This window comes from Condylura cristata, unplaced genomic scaffold (genome assembly GCF_000260355.1).
Source record: "Condylura cristata isolate star-nosed mole 26May11 unplaced genomic scaffold, ConCri1.0 scaffold00004, whole genome shotgun sequence".
Classification (NCBI taxonomy): domain Eukaryota; kingdom Metazoa; phylum Chordata; class Mammalia; order Eulipotyphla; family Talpidae; genus Condylura; species Condylura cristata.
Window position 1 is genome coordinate 59,268,768 of NW_004567105.1, and position 20,640 is coordinate 59,289,407.

The following is a 20,640-nucleotide window of genomic DNA, read 5'->3' on the forward strand; positions in this document are numbered from 1 at the left end:
TTAATGCATTGTTGGATTCTGTTAGCTAAGATTTTGTTGAGGATTTTTGCATCGGTGTTCATTAGGGAGATTGGTCTGAAGTTTTCTTTTTTTGTGGGAAAACATAACTTTTAAGTAGGAAATTTTATGGGTTTTTGCAGTATATATGTTACAGATACATTTTCAAAGCATCTTAAGACATTCATATTTAAATAGCAAATAAATAAATTTGGGAGGCAAAGCTGGAGAGGTCCTGGGGGATAAAAGACTTTCTTGTGTTAATGTTGTCTAGAATTTACCACTAAACAAACCTATGATCCTCTATAGTGCTAGTCTGTGCTTTCTTTGAATTCTCTAGAGGTTTATTTAGCCCCGGTTTAGAAACATAACACTAAAACAGTTGGGGCTATTAATCCTGTATCCATTCATTCTCTAAATTGACGCTGAATATCCCTATCATTTTTACTCTCAAACTTGGCAAAGCAGTTGTGGCGTTATTACCATAAATGTGTGAAACTTAAAGATGAAAATTATCCTGGTGCTTCTGTTTGTAAGGCAATTTCTGCTTCTTTATATTTACCGAGAGTTAGAAAAAAATAGTCTGTACAATCATATATCACTTATTATAGAGATAAGTCCAAAGAAATGTGGGGATATGGTCTGAATAATGGTTTATTAGCAATTTTGTTATGCAACCATCAAATCCTAGGTGGTAGAGCCTACTATACACCCAGGGTGCATGGTGTGATCTGTTGAGATTGCTGTTGTGTATTGGTCTTTTGTTGACCAAAACATCATTAGCAGTGCCTGGTTTATATGCCTCTCTCGTCTAGTTTCAAGTATTATCAATATCTTCCATTGCCATGGTATGTGTGTTAGGACTAAGAAACCACCCTTAGTACATTACTGTTGACTGAACACTATGCTTTATTTAGATTTCACCATTTTTTCTATTGATGTCCTTTTTCTGTTCCAGGGTCCAGTCAAGGACACCATGGCATTTAGTCTTCATGTCTCCTTAGTTTGGGTCTGGAATAGTTTCCCACTTCCTTTGTTTTTTATGACATTGTTTCAAATAGCACTAATTGTTTATTCTATAATGTCCCCTAATTTTTTTTTTTTTTTAGATTTATTTATTTGTGCATACAGAACTGGGGTACAGGCCAGAGACTCAGGGGCGGTGAGAGACCAGAGACAGAGTGGGGAGCAGAACAGGCAGATCGACGAAGTACACTGCTGAGGGGAGCAGCGGGCGGGTCAGGAGAGGTCTGCCGCGCCATGTGGTCACCTCCGGGGCAGGCGGGAATCGAACTCATGCGGAAGCGGCTTTAGAGTCTCAGGGCTGTGCTTTAACCTGCTGCGCCACCAGGGAGGGCCCCTAATTTTTTTTTTAAAGAATTATTTATTTATGCATACAGAACTGGGGTACAGGCCAGAAATGCAGGGGCAGTGAGAGGATTCACCAGAGACAGAGTGGGGAGCAAAATAGGCCGACTGACAAAGTACACTGCTGAGGGTCAGGAGAGATCTGCCACGCCATGTGGTCACCTCCGGTGCTGGGGATCGAACTCATGCTGAAGTGGCGTTATTTTCTTAGTGCTGCACTTTAACCTGCTGTGCCACCAGGGAGGGCTCGACCCCTAGTTTTTAAAAGACTCTATAAATAGAGCAATCAGTCATATGTGGGAGTGTAATAGCACATTTCCTTGTGTATATAAAAATCTTTAATCTTCAAAAATTGATAACACCTTTTTCTTTTCTCTGTCATAAAGAAAAACCTCCAAAAATAATATTAAAAATAGTGACTCTGAATCCAAGTCCGTTACTACAGTGGTTTCTGGAAAGACTGAATCAAATCATGAAGTAGATCTCCCCCACCTACACTCTTCTGAGGATTCCAAGATCTATACAATGGTATGTTTCTTTTTCAAGGGCATATATTTTCAAAACTGTCTTCAAATGATAGGTAGTAAGAGCAAATTATTTTATGTGAAATTATCAGAGTTTATTAAATATTTTGTTGTGTAATTAATCATGTATTATAATGACAGAATACTAGTGAAAGTGGTTTTTTTTTTAGCCCACTTTATCCAAGGTGGGTGTTGAAACCATTCATGAAGTCAGTGCTGTGATAACTTGAAGCATTTTATTAATTGAGGTGAAATTTTTATAACAGTTAATCATTTTAAAGTGAACAAAATAAGTTTGTGTTGTACAATCAACACCTCTATCTAGTTCCAAAATTTTCAGCATCCCTAAAGGAAACCCCATACTCATTAAGTAGAAACTCCTTGTTCTATTCTCCATCTCATCACTGGAAATTACTGATGATTTCTCCCTCTCTTTTTTTTTTTTTTTTAATTTTTTTTAAGATTTATTTATTTGTGCATACAGAACTGGGGTACAGGCCAGAGGCTCAGGGGCGGTGAAAGGCTTCACCAGAGACAGAGTGGGGAACAGAACAGGCTGACTGACGAAGTACACTGCTGAGGGGAGCAGCGGGCGGGTCAGGAGAGGTCTGCCACGCCATGTGGTCACCTCCGAGGCAGGCGGGAATCGAACTCATGCGGAAACGGCTCTAGATTCTCAGTGCAGTGCTTTAACCTGCTGCGCCATCAGGGAGGGCCTTCTCCCTCTCTTTTGATTTGCCTATTCTAGATACTTGTAAATGCAATCATTTAATATATACCCTCTTGTAGCTGACTGCTTTCATTTGCATAATGTTTTTGAGGTTTATCAATGTTGCATATATCAGTCCTTCATTGTTTTTATGTCTGAATAATATTCCATTGTACATCACAGTTGGTTTATTCATTGGCGGATATTGAGTTGTCTTCTCCTTTTGGCTTTTATTATAAACATTTCTGTACAAATATGGTTTGCCTACCCGTCTTAAGTTCTTTTAAGTGTGTACATAAGGAGAAGAATTTCTAGGTTGTACATTAATTCTATGTTTTTTTTTTTTTAAAGATTTATTTATTTATTCATACAGAACTGGGGAACAGGCCAGTGATGTAGAGGGTGAAAGGATTCACCAGAGACAGAGCTGGGAGCAGAACAGGCAGATGTACTGAAATACACTGCTGAGGGGAGCAGCAGGGGGGTCAGGAGAGGTCTGCCATGCCATGTGGTCACCTCCGGGGCAGGCGGGGATCGAACTCATGCTGAAGTGGCTTAAGCTTCTTAGTGCTGTGCTTTAACCCGCTGCGCCACCAGGGAGGGCCTAATTCTATGTTTTAACCTTTTGGGGCACCTACCACACTACTTTGCAAAGTAGTTATACCATTTTCACCCCTGCCAGCAGTTCACCAGAATTCCAATTTTTCTACAACCTAGCCAGTTCTTCTTTTTCTTTTTTACTCTATACATACCAGTATATATGAAGTGGCATCTACTGTGGTATTGATTTGCATTTTCCTAATGACAAATGACATAGAGCATCTTTTCACATGCTTCTTGGCCACTTATGTGCCTTTGGAGAAATGTCTCTATTAAGTCCTTGTCTACTTTTTAATTGGGCTTTTGTATTTGCTTGTGTACTTTGTTATTGAAGTCTAGGAATTGTTTTTATGTTGGATATTAGAGCCTTATCAGACATATAATTTACAAATATTTCCTCCCATTCTATAGGTTGTCTTTTTACCTTCTTGATAAATGTTCTTTTATGTGCAAAAGCTTTACGTTTTGGTTAAGTCTAATTCATGTCTTTTTCCCTTTCGTGCTCATGCCTTTGGTGTCAGAGTTAAGAATTCCTTGCCAAATCTAGGTCATCACTATTTTTTCTTCCAAGAGTCTTATAGTTTTAACTCTTATATGTAGGCTATTGATCCACTAAAATAACTTATTGGTAGAAAGATATAACATAAAATTTGACATTTGAACTATTTTTAAGCATCCAATTTAGTGACCTTAGTTACATTCACATTGTTGTGCAACTGTCACTTCTGTTTTCTAAAATCCTTTATCATTTCAAACAGAAACTCTGTACCCATTGAGCAATAACTCCCATTTCTCCTGTTCTCAGGTTCTGGAAACCTTAACCTACTTTCTTAGTGCTGTGCTTTAACTCGCTGTGCCACCAGGGAGGACCCCCTTAACCTACTTTCTGTCTTTGATTTTGCCTGTTCTAGGTATTTCTCATCATAGATTTTTACTTTCATATATGTCTTACTTCACTTAGTATCTTTTCAAGATTGATCCATATTGTAGCATATATCAGAACTTAATATTAATCCTTCTCTATGGCTTTATAATATTTTACTGTAAGTGTATACTACATTTTGTTTGTTCATTCATCAGCTAATGAATTTTGGGGTTGTTTCTACTTTTTGACCATTATAAATAATGCTGCTAAAAAAAAAATTAAAAAAAAATAAATAAATAATGCTGCTGTAAATATTGGTGCACAAATATCTATTTGAGCCCCTACTTAAATTGTTTGAAGTATATCCCTAAGGATGAAACTGCTGCTTCATATGGTAAATCTTTAACTTTCTGAGGAAGCTGTACCATTTCTTTATATGGTATGAAGAATGCATGTTTTCACCCACTATGTTTTTATTCAGGCTGAAGACAAATGTTTGTCCCAGGAGAAACCCATAGTCATTGACCCCTTGAAGACACCTATAAGTTTGAAAGGCCACACCTGCAAGGCAGACATGAGCAGTACTGCAAAATCACTGGCTACAATCAGTAGGGTGAATATTGACTTCTTACCAGCAGAAAGAAGGGACTCAGTGAATGTTGCCTTAGTTCAAGAGAATCAACCAAGCCACTCAGATGCTTCTATTGAGCTAGAAGGTAAATGCAATATTTCTCAAGTGAAGGAAAATCTGCAGTATAACACTAAGTCCGGCATTCAACCTGGAAACCCAGTTTCTACACGAGCCTCTGATGATGTTACTGGGCAAAGAGCTGACCCAGGGAATCCTCTGCAGCCCCTAAACAAAGACCAAAAGCCAAAGAACCTGGTGAGTGATAAGCATGAGTTGTTAGTTTCAAAGAGAGGACTGGAAAGGGGAGTTACAAAGATATGGGTTGTTTTTTGAATGTTTTCTAGTTGTTATTTCAGGAAAACTTTACTTTGCATCAGTTAAACATAATAGAAACCAAAAGATAGTACTTGCCCTTAGCTTTATTGTGTGGCCTGACATACAGTACTTGGTCAAAGTTACTATTTGGATTTTTTTTTTGCTATTTCTGTATCACTCTTAGCCCTACAAGTGGATGGGTAGTTCAAACAATCAAAAAAATCATATTCCTAATAACAAAAATAATGAACTACCATATACCAGAGACATTTTGTGGGGGTGGAGTGGGGAATGGGATCAAAAACAGGGTGGGGGGAGGGAAATGCACGGGATTATGGTGATGGCACATGGGTGACTTGGTGATGGGAAACCCGCAGGGGTTACAATTGAGATGGAAAAAAAAAATGTACAAAATGATGTAAAAATAAACTTTTGTAATTAAAAAAAAAAAAAAGAACTTAAGAAAGGAAGATGTCCAAAGGAAGGAAAATGGGGTAATACGATTAAGAGAAGAACAATAAAACCGAGAATGAAAAAGCAGAGAAATCAATGAAGATGAAATCTGATTCTTTAAAATGATAAAAAAAAAAAAAAATACAGTCATAGAAAATATTACCGTGTGTTTCATAAGGGTACTTCAAAGTCAAGACTACACATTTCACACCTCAGTGTTGTTGTTTTGGATGAGGACACACGTGAGAATGAGGGATTAGGACTGTGAAATGGATGTACAGGATGACAAACTGACTCCATCTTGTGCCCAAGACTTTATCTTACTGAACTTTTGAGTTAAAAAATAAATAAAAAAGGAGGTATCTACCCAAAAGACACAAAAACACTGATTGAAAAAGATACTTGTACCCCCATGTTTATTGCTGCTTTATTTACAATTGGAAAAACATGGAAGCAGCCCAGATGCCCAAAAGTAGATGACTGGATTAGAAAGATGTGGTACATAGATACAATGGAATATTACTCAGCAACCAAAAAAGAGAAACACATGTCTTTTGCAGCAACTTGGATGGAGCTGGAAAAGATCATGCTTAGTGAGATAAGCCAGAAAGAGAAAGAAAAATACCGGATGGTTTCACTCATAGCAGGAGTATAATGGACCAGGCGAGAAAATAACAAAATAATGAACAACCATGGACCAGAATCATTCTGTGGGGGTGGAGTGGGGAATGGGACCAAAAACTGGGGGGGGGGGAGGGGGAAGGGAGGGAAATGCACGGGACTATGGTGGTGGCACAGGGGTGATTTGGTGATGGGAAACCCGTGGGGATTACGATTGAGATGAAAAAAAAAAATGTGCAAAATGATGTAAAAATAAACTTTAAAAAAAAATAAAAAAAAAAAAGGAAACAAAAAAAATCATATTCCTTCTTGCTTTTGAAAAGTTAGTGAATTGATCTGATTTCTTAAGAAATGCAAAATACATATTTGTGGAATGAGAGAAGGAAAGGAAAGGAGCAAAAGGATTTTGACACTAAGATTATTCTGAAAAAATTTAAAGGTTGTATTCTACTTGAACTTGGAAAGAATCCCATGTTAGTAAGAGCTGAGAATTAGAAAGTCTAAAAATTTGTTAACTTTAGATGTTTATATGTAAAATGTTTAAAAATATATATATTGACTATATTTTAATAGTAGAATTTAAAAATTTTTAAATTTGATACATATTTTGTAGTTTGACATCTTTTATATAACTGTAATAAGCTATATATTTATATATTTAGTAAAGATTTTATGGAAAAATGCAAGTATACTTTTTTTTTTTAAAGATTTATTATTTGTGCATACAGAAATGGGGTGCAGGCCAGAGGCTCAGGGGTGGTGAGAGGCTTCACCAGAGACAGAGTGGGGAACAGAACAGGCAGATCGATGAAGTACACTGCTGAGGGGAGCAGCGGGCGGGCCAGGAGAGGTCTGCCACGCCATGTGGTCACCTCTGGGGCAGGCAGGAATCGAACTCATGCAGAAGCGGCTCTAGATTCTCAGTGTTGTGCTTTAACCCACTGCGCTACCAGGGAGGGCCAACAAGTATAATACTTTTAAGGCCATTAGATTGAACTAAGATTATGTCTTAAATTTCCCTGGACGCTGGAATCCTTAGTACTTTATAGATAAATTTAGATGTGTTGTACCTGTTCTGCTTAGCCATCAGATTCATTAGTTTAATTTTTTCTATTTTCTTTGTTTTAGTACCATTTCACTGGTTTTTAGTATGTTCATAAAGTTGTATAATCATCACTACTATTTAATTCTAGAACATTTTCATCACCCATACCTAGTAATGCTCATTGTCCATTCTTTTTTACCTTCAGTCCCAGCAGTCATTGTCAATATGCATTTGCTTGTTCTGATCATTTCCGATAAATGGAATGTGGCTTTTTGTCTCTAGCTTCTTTCACTTAGCATAATATTTTATGTTATAGCATACACTAGTATCATTCCTTCTTATTGCCAAATAAATTGTACTGTATGTACACACCATATTTTATTTATCCATTTATCAATAGGTAAATATTTATACTTTTTGGTTAATATGCATAGTGCTTCTGTAAACATTCTTGTGCAAGTCTTTATGTGACATTTGTTTTTTTTTCTCTTTGATATATACTTAGGAGTATAATTGCTGTGTAATATAGTAGTTCTATGTTTTAACATTTTGGGGAACTGCAACACTATTTTCCAAAGTAATTACATCATTGTACAATATATGGGAGTTAAAATTTCTCCACATCCTCACCAACATTTGCTATTTCCTGTTTTGTTTTGCTTTGTGTGTGTGTGTGTGTGTTTATTCTGGCTATCCTAGTGGTATGAAATGTTGCTGTGATTTAAATATCCCTAATAATTGATGATTTTGAACATCTTCTTGGCCATTTGTGGACCTTTAGCGAAATATCTATCAGATCCTTTGCCATTTTAAAATTGTCTTATTTCTTTTTGCTGAATTGCAGTTCTTTATTTTAGATGTTAGTGTATTATCAGATATAAGATTTTAAAAAATCTTAAAAACATTTTTAATTTTGATCAAGTCACATTTGACTTTGTTCTTTTATGTCTTGTGTTTTTGGTGTCATGAAAATTTAGTTTCTTCTAAGACTATTGTTACAGCTTTTATGTTTAGGTCTGTAATGTATTTGGAGTTAAGTTTTTGTATATGGCATGAATAGGTCCAAATTCACCCTTTTGTGTGCAAATAATCTTGAAAGAATAAATTTTCAGGTTATTTTACCTGTAAGAGTCATTATTTGCATTTTCCAGAGGCACTAAGTAATAAATGATAATGTCTTAATGACAGCCTTATAAAACAATTTTATCTTTTATTAATATCTTAAAGTGTTTTTTTCTAAAAACATACCATAGAGTGGATTCTTGATAAAAATTCGATTTAATGATATTTAATTAGCAATGTCCATCTACCTGAAAACAGATAATACTTAAAAATTTCTTAAAAGTAAATGCAAGAATATATTTTATTTTAATTTTTGGCATACATTAGCTTCTAAAAACAACTACCCATGTAAAATACTAATACCTTGGTGATCTTTATAACTTAAAAGGTAATTCATTTTATCATTATTGCTGCTAGTGGTAATTCCCACTTTTGAACATCTAATATGTGCTAAATATTGTCCTAAGTATGTTAATGCACCATCTCCTCAAATCCTCAGTTATACAGTGTAAGAATTTATACTGATTTATAGATAAGAAGAAACTGAAGTTCAGAAGTTTCTCAGATATAACTTCACCTAACTCCAAACTCAATGTTCTTTTGATTGTGTTCTTTTTTTTTATTGTGCTTTTTAATACATCCAAATAACTGATGTTTACATGGAAGTATGTATATATTAACTTGGATTATTTGAATGCTTCTTAGTTTTCTGAATAGAAAAATCTATGGAGTATTATGAAAGAAATGTAAAAATTAAATTGAACACCACTAATTTCAGGTTAACAACTAGTTGAGCAATTTTGTGTAAATAATTATTTTTATTTGGGAAAAGAGAAGAGAAGCCAGACTATCAGCATTTGTCTTTGCCTGTCAACACTGCAAATAAGCATTTATTTTGAGAAAGATGATTCCCTGATTCTCATCATAAATATAAAAGTAGATATAGAGTGTTTGGCTATTTGGGGAGTTAAAAGAACTATTTCATTATTCTGTTTTTACTGCTGTTTGTCTCATTTTATTATTTTTAAGGCTCGAGATGCTGGTAAATATATTGTAGAAAAACAGAACAGCATTTATCCAGGTTCACAGCCACATAACTCTGGATCAGAGCCTTCCCTGTCTCGACAGCGACGGCAGAAGAAAAGAGAACAGACTGAGCACAATGGGGAAAAGAGACAGGTCAGCAGAAATTTCTGGAAGAAGTCATGCTGCTATTTGGGAAGCAGATTTTAGGTAGTCTCTGTTTAAATTGATTAGCAGTTGGCAAGAAGGCACATAAGAAATGCAAAGAATATATGGAGAAGGGTGGTAGCAGCAAGATGCTAACTTGTAATTTTCAAATGCCAGTGAGATAGAAGCAGAGTAAGGACTTTATCTTACTGTTTATCTAGCAAAGATGGACTGGTCATTTTGAGTTAAAGAAACAGGCTAATGATACAAATCTCAGATTTCTCCTGTGTTATACGGATGAACAATTTCTCCCTCATATAAACTCATGCTGACTCATTTCTTTTTAGACACCTTCTTGATTAGCTTTTTAGATAGCATTTCACTTTTGGCATAATTCTTTCCCCCCCAAAATGCAGTATTTTCAAGTTTTGAAAGCTAATTACTGGCATATTCCACAGGAGATTTACCAGTGGGGAACTTTGGAGTTGACTGTATATGAAACTATAATCTCCTCTTTTTTAATTATTTAAATTCCAACAGGCTTCTCGACTTTTGCCTTTTCCTCCTGTTATTGGAAAAGTAGATTCAAAACAAAAGGATGCTGAAAACCGAAGTGCTGTGGTTACTGCATCTGTGAGCAGTTCAAGGAACAGTGAGATATCATCAAAGGTTTGTGAGGGTATATTTTGGACTTTTAAAAACCTTCTTAAGTTTTTTGGTTATAAAAACCTGCATATATAGTGAAGATTTAAGTTAACAATATCTTAACCAGAAGGAAAGAACAGATGGACAGATTCTATAGTTCCAGGGATGGTCAATTCCAATTGAGAACAACTAGATTCTGAATGCAGGGGAAATGCAGAGTTGCCCATTTCCCAGAAATGAAGGCTGTTATCATTACTAGCTGGCAGCTATATTTCTGCTATGGACTGGTTTCAAATGCACATTCCTTTAAAGGCTTATGTAGTCTTTTCCTGTAGTGCCAGATGATACATCATGCATTTTAGGTGTCTTAAGAATAGGAAGTAGGAAAAGAAGTGACTCTGATTATTATTATTATTATTATTTTTTTTTTGCACAAAAGAACTGAGGTGTAAGCCAGAGGTTTGAGGGGTGAGTGGGTGGTACGAGAGGATTCACCAGGGACAGAGTGGGGAGCAGAACAGGTGGATTTACAAATAACACTGCTGAGGAGGGAGCAGCAGGTGAGACAGGAAAGATCTGCTGCACCATGTGGGTTATTTCCCTGGCCAGGGATCAGACTTAGGCCATAGTGGTATTAGGGCTGAGACTTAACCCTGTGCTACCAGGGAGGCCCTGACTCTCACTTTCTTTAAAAGGATCGGCCATTATCAGCGAGAGAAAGGAGGAGACTAAAGCAGTCACAGGAAGAAATGTTCCCCTCAGGTAAGGTTGTTACCTTCCTTTTTTTATTGGTGGTTATTGGTACGGCTCATGGACATAGTATTGATTCTGACTCTGAGGTATTAAGAATTTTCAACCATTAGTAAATCATTTGGGGGACTGACATGAAAGAAGTTTTGAAGTTTCTTATTCAAGCCTTTTAAAAAATCATCACTGACTGTTGGATCTAGAACTTGTATTGTCAGAGGGAGAGGATATTAAAAACAGAGCAAGAGGGTTTTGACAGTAATTCCTGGAAGATTTTAGACAGGAGTGAGTGTTTGTTTCCATATTCAGAGCTCGCTGGTTGAAGAACAGAGAGAGAAAACCAAAACAGTGCTACCCTGGGATAAGGGCTATGATCATTCCAATACTAGCAATTTCTATGTATTGAATTCTATGATTAGCATAAGCATTTTAAGGGCATTATCTCATATTTACAGTTATTGCCAAAGGTAGGTATTATTCCCATTTTTCAGGGAGAAAACTAAGGCTCAGAGGGGTTAAGTAATTTGCCTGAAGTCACAGACCTGCTAGACCTAGAGCAGAGATTTGTACTGAGGTGTCAGATGCCAGAGTGATGATGAATATGCTGTCTGAGTGACTTCTAGGCTGGCCCTTGGTGGGGTGTCTTGCATACCTAGTGCAAAACTCTCTTCAGTTGAGGACAACCCATTACAAACAACTGCTGTGCTGGTCACCTTTTCAGGCCCTTCAGTGAGGAGAGCTTCTCTGAGTACAGTGGGGCCAGAGAAATCACACGAGGAAGGCCAGCCCAATCCAACTGGATGGTTGTCTTCTGACTGCACTGTTGCTCAGGTACATTACATAGTCTTAAGGGGAAAGGTGATCACATCTATGTCTAGCAAGCGTAATATAAAGTAAAGCTCATAAATACTAGTTAGTTCTTTTATTTCTGCAGCATTGCTGGCTTAAGGTATAACTTTTCATTTTGATAAGGAAAGTAATGGGTCAGTTAATTAAAAGGATTACTATGTTTGCTCTATTAAGTGAATTAATCTTTCAGGCACTCTTACAACCTAGGTAAATATCTTTCTTAGTAGACTTTAAAACTTGACCTCCAGAGACCTTCCACTAGGCAACAATTTGCTTATTCTGATATATAACCAATATAACTACTCACCTGGTAAGATGGTAGTGTTACTTGCTGATTATTCTTTAGTTGTGGGTCTTCACCACATTCCGATGGATGATATAAGGTTACTATCTGGTGGCTAAAGGAGTAATTGCAAGATTTTCAACCTATTTACATTTTCTATATAATAAAATACCCTAGGGGTAATCCATTTTTCTACATTTTAACTTCTGACATTATTTCTAGGGACATGGTATTAAAATAGAAACTTCATGCTCTTTAATATAACGAAGATCTGTCTTTAATGTAGTCTAGTCTATGCTCTGTTTCACTATTTAGACTGTCCTTTCCATTTTCCAAATTTGTAAGATTTGTATATAATTATATCAAGTAACCCTCTAAAGCATTTTAGCAATCTCACATGAGTAATCTGGGTAGCGCTTATTTAAGTGGCATTGTTTTCAGATTACAACTCCGTAGGAGTCGCAACACTGGAACTGTTCATCCACTCTCCTCTAGAAGGGAAAATTTTCATAGTTAACACTGCCTAGTACCTTGTAAAAAAACTTTGATGTTCCTTAGCTTTTCTTGTGGGTCATCGTTTGGGTAAAATAACTTCAACTTTGTTAGTTTCTCCCACTCAGTTTAACTTAGATGCACATTTGTACACTGTATCTAAGATTATTTTGTGTATTACTTTTGGTTATGTGATCGTGTTGAATTTTGTTTCTCCCAATGTTATTAGGAACAGAAACTCACCCATTGTGTTTCTGAGGATGAGTTAAGTTCTTCTACAAGTTCAACTGATAAATCAGATGGGGATTCCAGAGAAGGGTAAGTTCTTGTTTCTCTTTCTCTCTTGATAAACTATTTGCTTGAATTAATCCTAAATATATATTTATAGTAGTATTCAAACCTGTACTATTGTACCTGTACTATTATTGATAATGTTCAATATCTCCTTATGAACACATCTGATTTTCTTTCAAAATTCTTACTTAGATTTGTGGATTTATTGTTTTCTTCAGACTTGGAAAACATTTGGCCATTATTCAACTCTCCTGTATCCTCCTGCCCTCTTGAAAATTTTAAATACACATGAATTAGATTGCTTAGTTTCCCAGAACTCACTGATGGTATTCATTTTTTTGTTCAGATTTTTTCCCCTGTTTCAGTTTTCTTAGATTCTGTGGCTCAATTTTTGAGTTCATGGATATTTTCTCCTACATATCTAATCTATTAATCCCATTTCATGTATACAACACATTGTACTCTTCTGGTTCATTTTTTTTTTTTTTTTAAATATTTATTCATTTATTCATACAGAACTGGGGTACAGGCCAGAGATGCGGAGGGTGAGAGGCTTCACCAGGAACAGAGTGGGGAGCAGAACAGGCAGATTGACAAAGTACACTGCTGAGGGAAGCAGCAGGCGGGTCAGGAGAGGTCTGCCACGCCATGTGGTCACCTCCGGGGCAGGTGGGGATCGAACTCATGTAGAATTGGCTTAAGCTTCTTAGTGCAGTGCTTTAACCCGCTGCGCCACCAAGGAGGGCCCATTTTTTTTTTTTTTTTAAGATTTATTTATTTCTGTATACAGAACTGGGGTACAGGCCATAGGAGCAAGAAGCAGTGAGAGGATTCACCAGAGACAGAGAGGGGCAGCAGAACAGGCAGACTGATGAGGTACACTGCTGAGGGGAGCAGTGGGTGAGACAGGAGAGGTCTGCTGCCCCGTGTGGGTCACCTCGTAGGCCAGGGATCGAACTTGTGATGAAGTGGCTGCACCTAGCTTCATAGCGCTGTGCTTTAACCTTTTGTGCCACCAGGGAGGCCCCTCTTTTGGTTCAATTTTATATTATCTTTCATGCTGCTCAGTATGTAAATACTTTCCTCTAGTTTAGACATCTAGATTATATTTCTAATTGCTTTAAATTCCTTTTCTACTTATTCTATCTCTGTATTACTTCTGGGTCTTTTTCTATTAAATATTTTCTCTGCACAAATGTGTACTGTTTTCCTACTTCTTTGCTTGTCTGCTGTGTTTAACAGGATGTCAGATATAATTTTATCTTTTGGGGGGCTGGTACTTTGATTTCCCTATTTTTGAGCATTATATTCAAAGTTAGTTAAATTTGTTAAAAATAGTTCAACCGATGTTATACACAGAATCTGGGGCTTCCTGTTTTTGACTCGCCTTTCCAAGATTCCTCTCTTACTTTCTCATGGCAGTGGTTTATCTCAGATTCTGTCCTTTGGTTCTGTAGGCCAGAAAGACTATGGGTATTCTGTTGTACTTTGATTGCCTTTGACCTACCTTAAGGTTGAAAGGTGTTGGCTCCTCTCCAGAGCCTGCCTGCAGATTTTGTACATTCCCCAATATATTCAAAGTACTTTGTCTCTTGTCTAGAGTTTCTACTTGTTACTTGTAGAAGGGTCCATCTGTAGAAACTTACTGGGTTATTTGGAAGAAAAATTCCTTCAGGTTATTTTGTGTTTAATTTTTTAATGAAGGATTCTCATGAAACAAGTTAAATAACAAAGGGATTTTTTTCTTCTAGGAAAAGTCATACAAATGAAATGAGTGATTTGGTACAAATGATGACTCAGACCCTAAAATTGGACTCTAAAGAAAGCTGTGAAGATCTTCTAGTACCAGATCCAATGTCAGAATTTAAACTTCATCGGAAGTATCGGGACACGCTCATACTTCATGGAAAGGTCACAGAAGAAACAGAGGGACTACATTTTAAAGAGCTACCTTCAGGTATCAGTTTATTCTTTTCAGAAAACTGAGGTATATACTTCTTGGAAAAATGCATCTAACTAGGTAACTGATGCTTGCAATTTTTGGGCATGTTTTATTTTGTATTTTAAGGATATATTTATTTCTTTATGCATACAGAACTGAGGTTCAGGCCAAAGGTGCAGGGTGGTGAGAGGATTCGCCAGAGACAGAGTGGGGAACAATACAGGCAGATTGATGAAGTACACTGCTGAGGGGAGCTAGTGAGCAAGACAGAAGAGGTCTGCTGCGCCATGTAGATCACCTCCAGGGAGGGGATTAAACTCGCACCAAAGCTGCCAAGGCCAACTTCACAGTGTTGCGTTTTAACCCACTGTGGCAGGGAAGGCCCTGGAATATTTTATTATTTTGTTTGATCATCTTTATAAAAGGTTTATCTTACATGAATGTCTGAAAAGTTACAAGAATGTTGATTTTTTTAAAAAAACAAATGCAAATAAATACACGCTTAGAATTTTTCATCTAGATTTTCTACTAAGTAGACAGGTTTAGGAAACCTGAATGCTAAGTTCATATATATGCATTAGTCATTAAAAATACAAAATCAGGGCCCTCCCTGGTGGCGCAGCAGGTTAAAGCACTGCACTAAGAAGCTTAAGCCACTTCTGCATGGGTTCGATCCCCGCCTGCCCTGGAGGAAATCCACCTGTCCAGGCAGACCTTTCCTGACCTGCCTGCTGCTCCCCTCAGCAGTGTGCTTCATCGATCTGCCTGTTCTGCTCCCCGCTCTGTCTCTGGTGAATCCTCTCACCCACCGCATCTCTGGCTTGTATCCCAGTTCTGTATGAGTAAATAAATAAATCTTTAAAAAAAAAATCATTAAACCAGAAGTTTATTTCCTCTGTCTTTGTTATTGTTTTTTAGCTATAATGCCAGGTTCTGAAAAGATCAGAAGGATAGTTGAAGTCTTGAGAGCTGATGTAATCCAGGGCCTGGGGATTCAGCTTTTAGAACAGGTGTATGAGCTTTTGGAAGAGGAGGATGAATTGGAGAGAGAGGTGAGTGTCCCATTATCTGTGTAAGCCATTTGTGCTTTAGAATATTTTTAAACAGGCTTTTGAAATACAATTCATATAACGTAAAATTTACCCTTTTAAAGTGTAAATTCAATGTTTTTTAGTATGTTCACAGCATTGTGTAAACCATCACTACAATCACTGTTAGAACTTTCAGTTAGGAAACCCTTGACAGTCATTTCCTATCATCTCCAAGGTTGCCTTGCCCACAATAGTTATGTCTTTATAGTTTTGCCTATTCTAAACATTTCATTTAAATAGGATCATGTAAAATATATGATCCTATGTGACTGGCTTTTTTCACTTACCATAATGTTTCAAGACTCATCCATGTTATAGCATGTCACATCATTCCTTTATAGGCCAAATATTATTCCCACTGTATGACTATTCCACATTTTGTTTAGATAAACATCATTAGCTAATGAATGTTAAGTTTGTTTCTACTTTTTGGTTATTAAGAATAATGCTGCTATGGATGTTTGTGGACATGTTTTCATTTTTCTTGGGTATGCACCTAGGAGTAAAAATTGCTGAATCATATGGAAAGCCTATGTTTAACCAGACTCTTTTCCAAAACAGGTATACCATTTGACATTCCTACCAGTAATTTTTCCACATCCTTGCTGATAAATGCTATTGTCATCATTTTGATCTTAACCTTCCTAGTAAGTAGGAAGTGGAACTTCATTATGACTTTCATTTACTTTTTCCTAATGGGCAATGATAACGCCTGCTGGCTTTATGTACATCTTTATGAAAACATGTCTGTTTTGATCTTTTAGAATTTTCAAAATTATTAGCTTTGTATTGCTGAGTGGTAAGAATTATATATTCTTGATACAGGTATGTTCTATTTATCAGATATGTAACTGCAAATTTTTTTTCCTATTCTGTGGTGATTTACTTTCAGATGGCATTGTTTGTGGCACAAAAGGTTTTCATTTTGTTGAACTTTATCTATTTTGTTTTCTGTCACTTGTGCTTTAGTATATCTAAGAACCTCTTGCCTAATCAAGGTAATGATTTATCCCCATCCAAGATTGCAGAGTTATCCCATTACATTCTGATTTTCTTTTTTGCCCATAAATAGGTACGTTTACAGGAGCACATGGGTGAAAAGTATACAATTTATAGTGTGAAAGCTCGCCAGCTGAAATTTTTTGAAGAAAATGTGAATTTTTGAGAATTGATTCTAATCTGCTGCCAGAATTGAAGAGCTATTTTTAAAGGACTTTTGCTTAAAGAAAAGCAAGTCCATGGCATTCACCATCCTTGTATCTTTTTTTTTTTTTTAACTTAAGCAAGCTCACAAAAGGAAAAGAAAAATTTTGGCTATCTTATTCTTTTATAATGAAAAATGTGTTTGATTATTGTCTACTGAGCCTTAACTACCAATATCTAGAACTTTATTTTTTTAATATACTAATAAGCTTGAATTAGCTAAATACAAGACCATAAGAAATTGTATATTTTATATTGTAATACAGTGATAAAAGCAATAGGAGAAATAAATGATGTAATGTCAGTGATACTGCTTGTTGTTAATAACTTTAAATAGTAGTTGGTAAATTATTTTCTTAAAAAGTCAATTCATGATTCAAGATTTAAAGAATATCTAGTATCTAGTACTAGAGTATCTAGTATGAAGTATATAGTACTTAAGCAGTTGAATTCCTTTTCTACATATTGATGGATATTTAATGTTCTGTTTTCATTTAATATGAACCTAAATTAGGGTATACAAGAATTAGAACATTTTGTTATTTTGGCTTTGTAAGTAGTGTTTTTACATACACTAAAAAAAATTTAGAATTTCCATATGAAAACATTTCTTAAATATGAATTCCTTTTCCAATTAACATCTAAGTCAAGTCCAGATCCGTTAAGTTATGTTGGACATATGTGACACTTAAGGTTTGTCATCTTGTACACCAAGATATTGGTTGTCTCCCCATTTTTAATGTATTAAAGTATCTATCTCATTTTATCAGTTGTTTAATTGGGAGTACTGCCCATCTAGGAAATAAAGTTTTTACAAAATAGAAGTCTTGATTAGTAAATTTTTACTTGTATAATTCAAGGGACTCTTAAAAATAAATACTGCTCTGGTATATATATATCTATATAATTAAAAATGTATCTTCTATTCTTTGAGAATTATACGTACACATGAAACACTAATGAAATGTTCTATCCTTTCTAGTCATTTGACACTTTTATTTACTTTTTACTTTGTGCCAGGTGCTATGGCAAGAATTGGGGATATATACAAATACTGATATATAGTGATAAGTAAAACAGTACTCCCTGCCCTGTCTTTAACTATGCTCATAGTTTCTGAGACTTTATTTATTTTAATACTGCTGTATTTAACATTATTCAGGTATCAAGACCACTCCCTCCAACTATGGCACCTAGAAAACATTTCATCCACTGCTCTGTTTGGCTGCCAATTCATTCATCCCACTCATCATTTTCAATAGATGAAATAACTTGCTTTTTACCCTATTTTCAAGGTCTTAATTTTTAAATCACATTTATTATACTTAACTGCTATGCTTAATCATTTCTACCTTCTTAATTTTTTCTTTTTCTGACTTTTGCTATATTATTTGTTCCTTTTTTTAAACTCATAGTTTGGAAGTTTGAATCCTGGTATAGAGAAATAGAGTATTAATTAAATTAGTAACTTAGTTCCTCCCACTCCCATAGCTATTACAAGACCATTGGAACCTTTCTCTTCGGCCCTCTGGAAAATTTAAAATGAATTTATAGCTTTACAAGTTTTTATCTTGGTCTAATTAAGGAAGACATATATATTGGAGATTGGTAGTTACAGAAAAGCGAAATAGTGCTTACTGACATTTTTAAAACTACAAGCTTCTAAATTTAACTTTCACTATTAGTCTTGAACAAAAAAACTCTTTAGATACAGACTTTTACTGAGTTTAATTAAAAACATTAAAATAGGTTAACTATTAAATGAATTTAAAAACTTTGATAGTCACAATAAATCATGAGGCATTTTTTATTTTTGTAGACCTGTAAGTAGTTTTGCATACTTGTGTTTTCTGTTCTCAAAGGCAGAGAAAAATTATGAAGAGAAGGTCTGAAATACTTACAAATCAAAACCCAACTGTGTTAAAAGTGAAATACAAAGAGAACAAAATCTATACACAGCTGTGTCATAAAAGCATTGGTGGTTTTCAGCTCATGTTTTGGGTATGAAGACAATTTATCTCAAATGAAACAAAAGTAGATGTAACAGTAAAACAATCATGAAAACCCCAATCAATTATTTTTAGCATGCCGCTTAACTTTTCTTTCCCCTGACTTCTTGTCTTCTGTGCCTGAGTCTTGAACAGGTAGCCACTTGAGTGGGTGTCGGCGATAAATTGGCCATGGAGGAAGTGTCAGCTGGGTCAGAATGGAGAAAGTGCATCAGTTACAGCTACACAGGATTTACAAGACCATAATGTATAATGCTTGGTTCCCAAATTATTCCTATGCTAAAGGGGAAAAAAAAAAAATCCTGTAAAAACTCAGTGCAGTGGCCCAGACAAAACACTCTAAATGGGAGGAACAAGCCTCTCTGTTCACACTTAGGGAACAGAGTAAGTACTGAAGGTGCGGTTAGGAGGGAGCAATGTAAAAATCACAAGGTATTTCTACTTGCTTTGGTCTTAAGATTATTACTTGGAGTAGCTGCCAAAAGAAATGCTCTAACTGCTATACGGTTGTAATCTGATGCTATTTGGCATTGTAGGTTTCCAATGAAAGGAGGGGGAAACAATGATGGAACAGGATGAAGTAAAAGTTGGAGCTGGCCCGGCCTCACTACCAGCTCCAACCAAACCAACACAGAGGCGAAAAGTTGCCACTAAACATTCAAACACAAACTTCTTACCAAACACGAAAAAGCAAATCCGGCCATAACTATATAGACAGTCCACCCGAACTGCTCAGCCACGTACCCGTAGATAAATCCAACTATCTAGAGACAAAGTATATTAAGTATAGTCAAGTTGGGGGAGAAAGGGTAGAGGTAAGGGAGAAGAGATTGTACAAAACCAATACTTACTGCAGAAAAAAGAATAATTCCCTGAAACATCTGTTCCGCTAGCTTTTGGCCCTTGTAATCCTAGAGGTGAAGGAGAACAACGCAGGAGTTGGCCCCACCACCCGATGAGTACAATCCCGGTTCTGGCCTCGGCGATCATGGGGCAACCCCAATACCAGGGCCTCCCCTAAAGATCAGTTTAAGGAATGCTATTCTGGGTTTCTGGGTCTGAAGCACCCGAACGCAGCATGGGCTCAGGGATGGATTCTCGCGGGGGCCAGGAAAAGGGGACCCAAGGAGGGGCAATTCAGGTTAGAGTGTAAGGTAACAGCCGGGTCAGGGGCCGCGCCGCCCCGGTCGGTGTTCCGACAAGGGCCGAGAAGATACGAAGCTAGTAAGTAGCGCGCGGCAATCTCGAGGCAGAGCCCTTACCATCTGCGTGGGCAGCGAGCTCAGATGCTCCAGCATGACTGGCTGAGGAGGCGGCCGGCCGGATGCAGGCGGCGCGCAGTCGGGCGAAGGCGGTAGCAACTCAGGGACCGTGGGCTCCGGGGTCCGGTCCTGCGTACAGCCAGGCGGGTCCGCAGACTCTGTAAGTGCTATGGCCGCGGCCCCGGAAGCGGATGTTTGGGGTCGGCCCAGTCGGCTCCAGGACCCGCCCCGCGCCATCCCTAGGCGACCTGTACTTTCGGATCTGGCTGTTCCCCGGCGCGCCGCCCGCGAGGGCTGACGTGGCAACGGTGGCGGCCGAGCCGAGGCATCGCGCGCCCTTGAAGGGTTCGCCGTCGGTGCTGCAGGGTGCCGGGAGCTGCGGCCCGGGTCCCCCAATCTGTGTTGAACTGGGCCGCGGCGGCCTCAATGCGGTCGTTGTGCTCCACGTCTCCATGACGACGGG

At 37.2% G+C, this 20,640-nt stretch overlaps 2 protein-coding genes across 4 annotated transcripts in view; one reads left to right on the forward strand and one right to left on the reverse strand.

The window, feature by feature from the left end:
* NEK4 (NIMA-related kinase 4) overlaps positions 1-18,621 on the forward strand; it is a 26,544-nt gene extending 7,923 nt beyond the window's left edge. For all 3 annotated transcript variants that reach the window (XM_012720267.1, XM_012720268.1, XM_012720269.1), the window contains 10 exons: positions 1,752-1,893; positions 4,545-4,949; positions 9,220-9,369; positions 9,901-10,029; positions 10,701-10,767; positions 11,474-11,583; positions 12,606-12,694; positions 14,422-14,627; positions 15,531-15,664; positions 16,776-18,621. In XM_012720267.1, coding sequence (XP_012575721.1) covers positions 1,752-1,893; positions 4,545-4,949; positions 9,220-9,369; positions 9,901-10,029; positions 10,701-10,767; positions 11,474-11,583; positions 12,606-12,694; positions 14,422-14,627; positions 15,531-15,664; positions 16,776-16,868 — 1,525 coding nt within the window. In that variant the 3' untranslated portion in view covers positions 16,869-18,621. The remainder of the gene's footprint in view (positions 1-1,751; positions 1,894-4,544; positions 4,950-9,219; positions 9,370-9,900; positions 10,030-10,700; positions 10,768-11,473; positions 11,584-12,605; positions 12,695-14,421; positions 14,628-15,530; positions 15,665-16,775) is intronic.
* A 68-nt stretch (positions 18,622-18,689) lies between these two features.
* SPCS1 (signal peptidase complex subunit 1 homolog (S. cerevisiae)) lies at positions 18,690-20,501 on the reverse strand. The gene is made up of 4 exons (XM_004676569.2): positions 20,178-20,501; positions 19,767-19,826; positions 19,593-19,679; positions 18,690-19,102 (listed from the first exon to the last, which is right to left on the reverse strand). Exons 1-4 carry the CDS (start codon positions 20,412-20,414, stop codon positions 18,977-18,979), a joined length of 510 nt encoding a protein of 169 aa, XP_004676626.1. The 5' UTR covers positions 20,415-20,501; the 3' UTR covers positions 18,690-18,976.
* Positions 20,502-20,640: the final 139 nt, after the last annotated feature.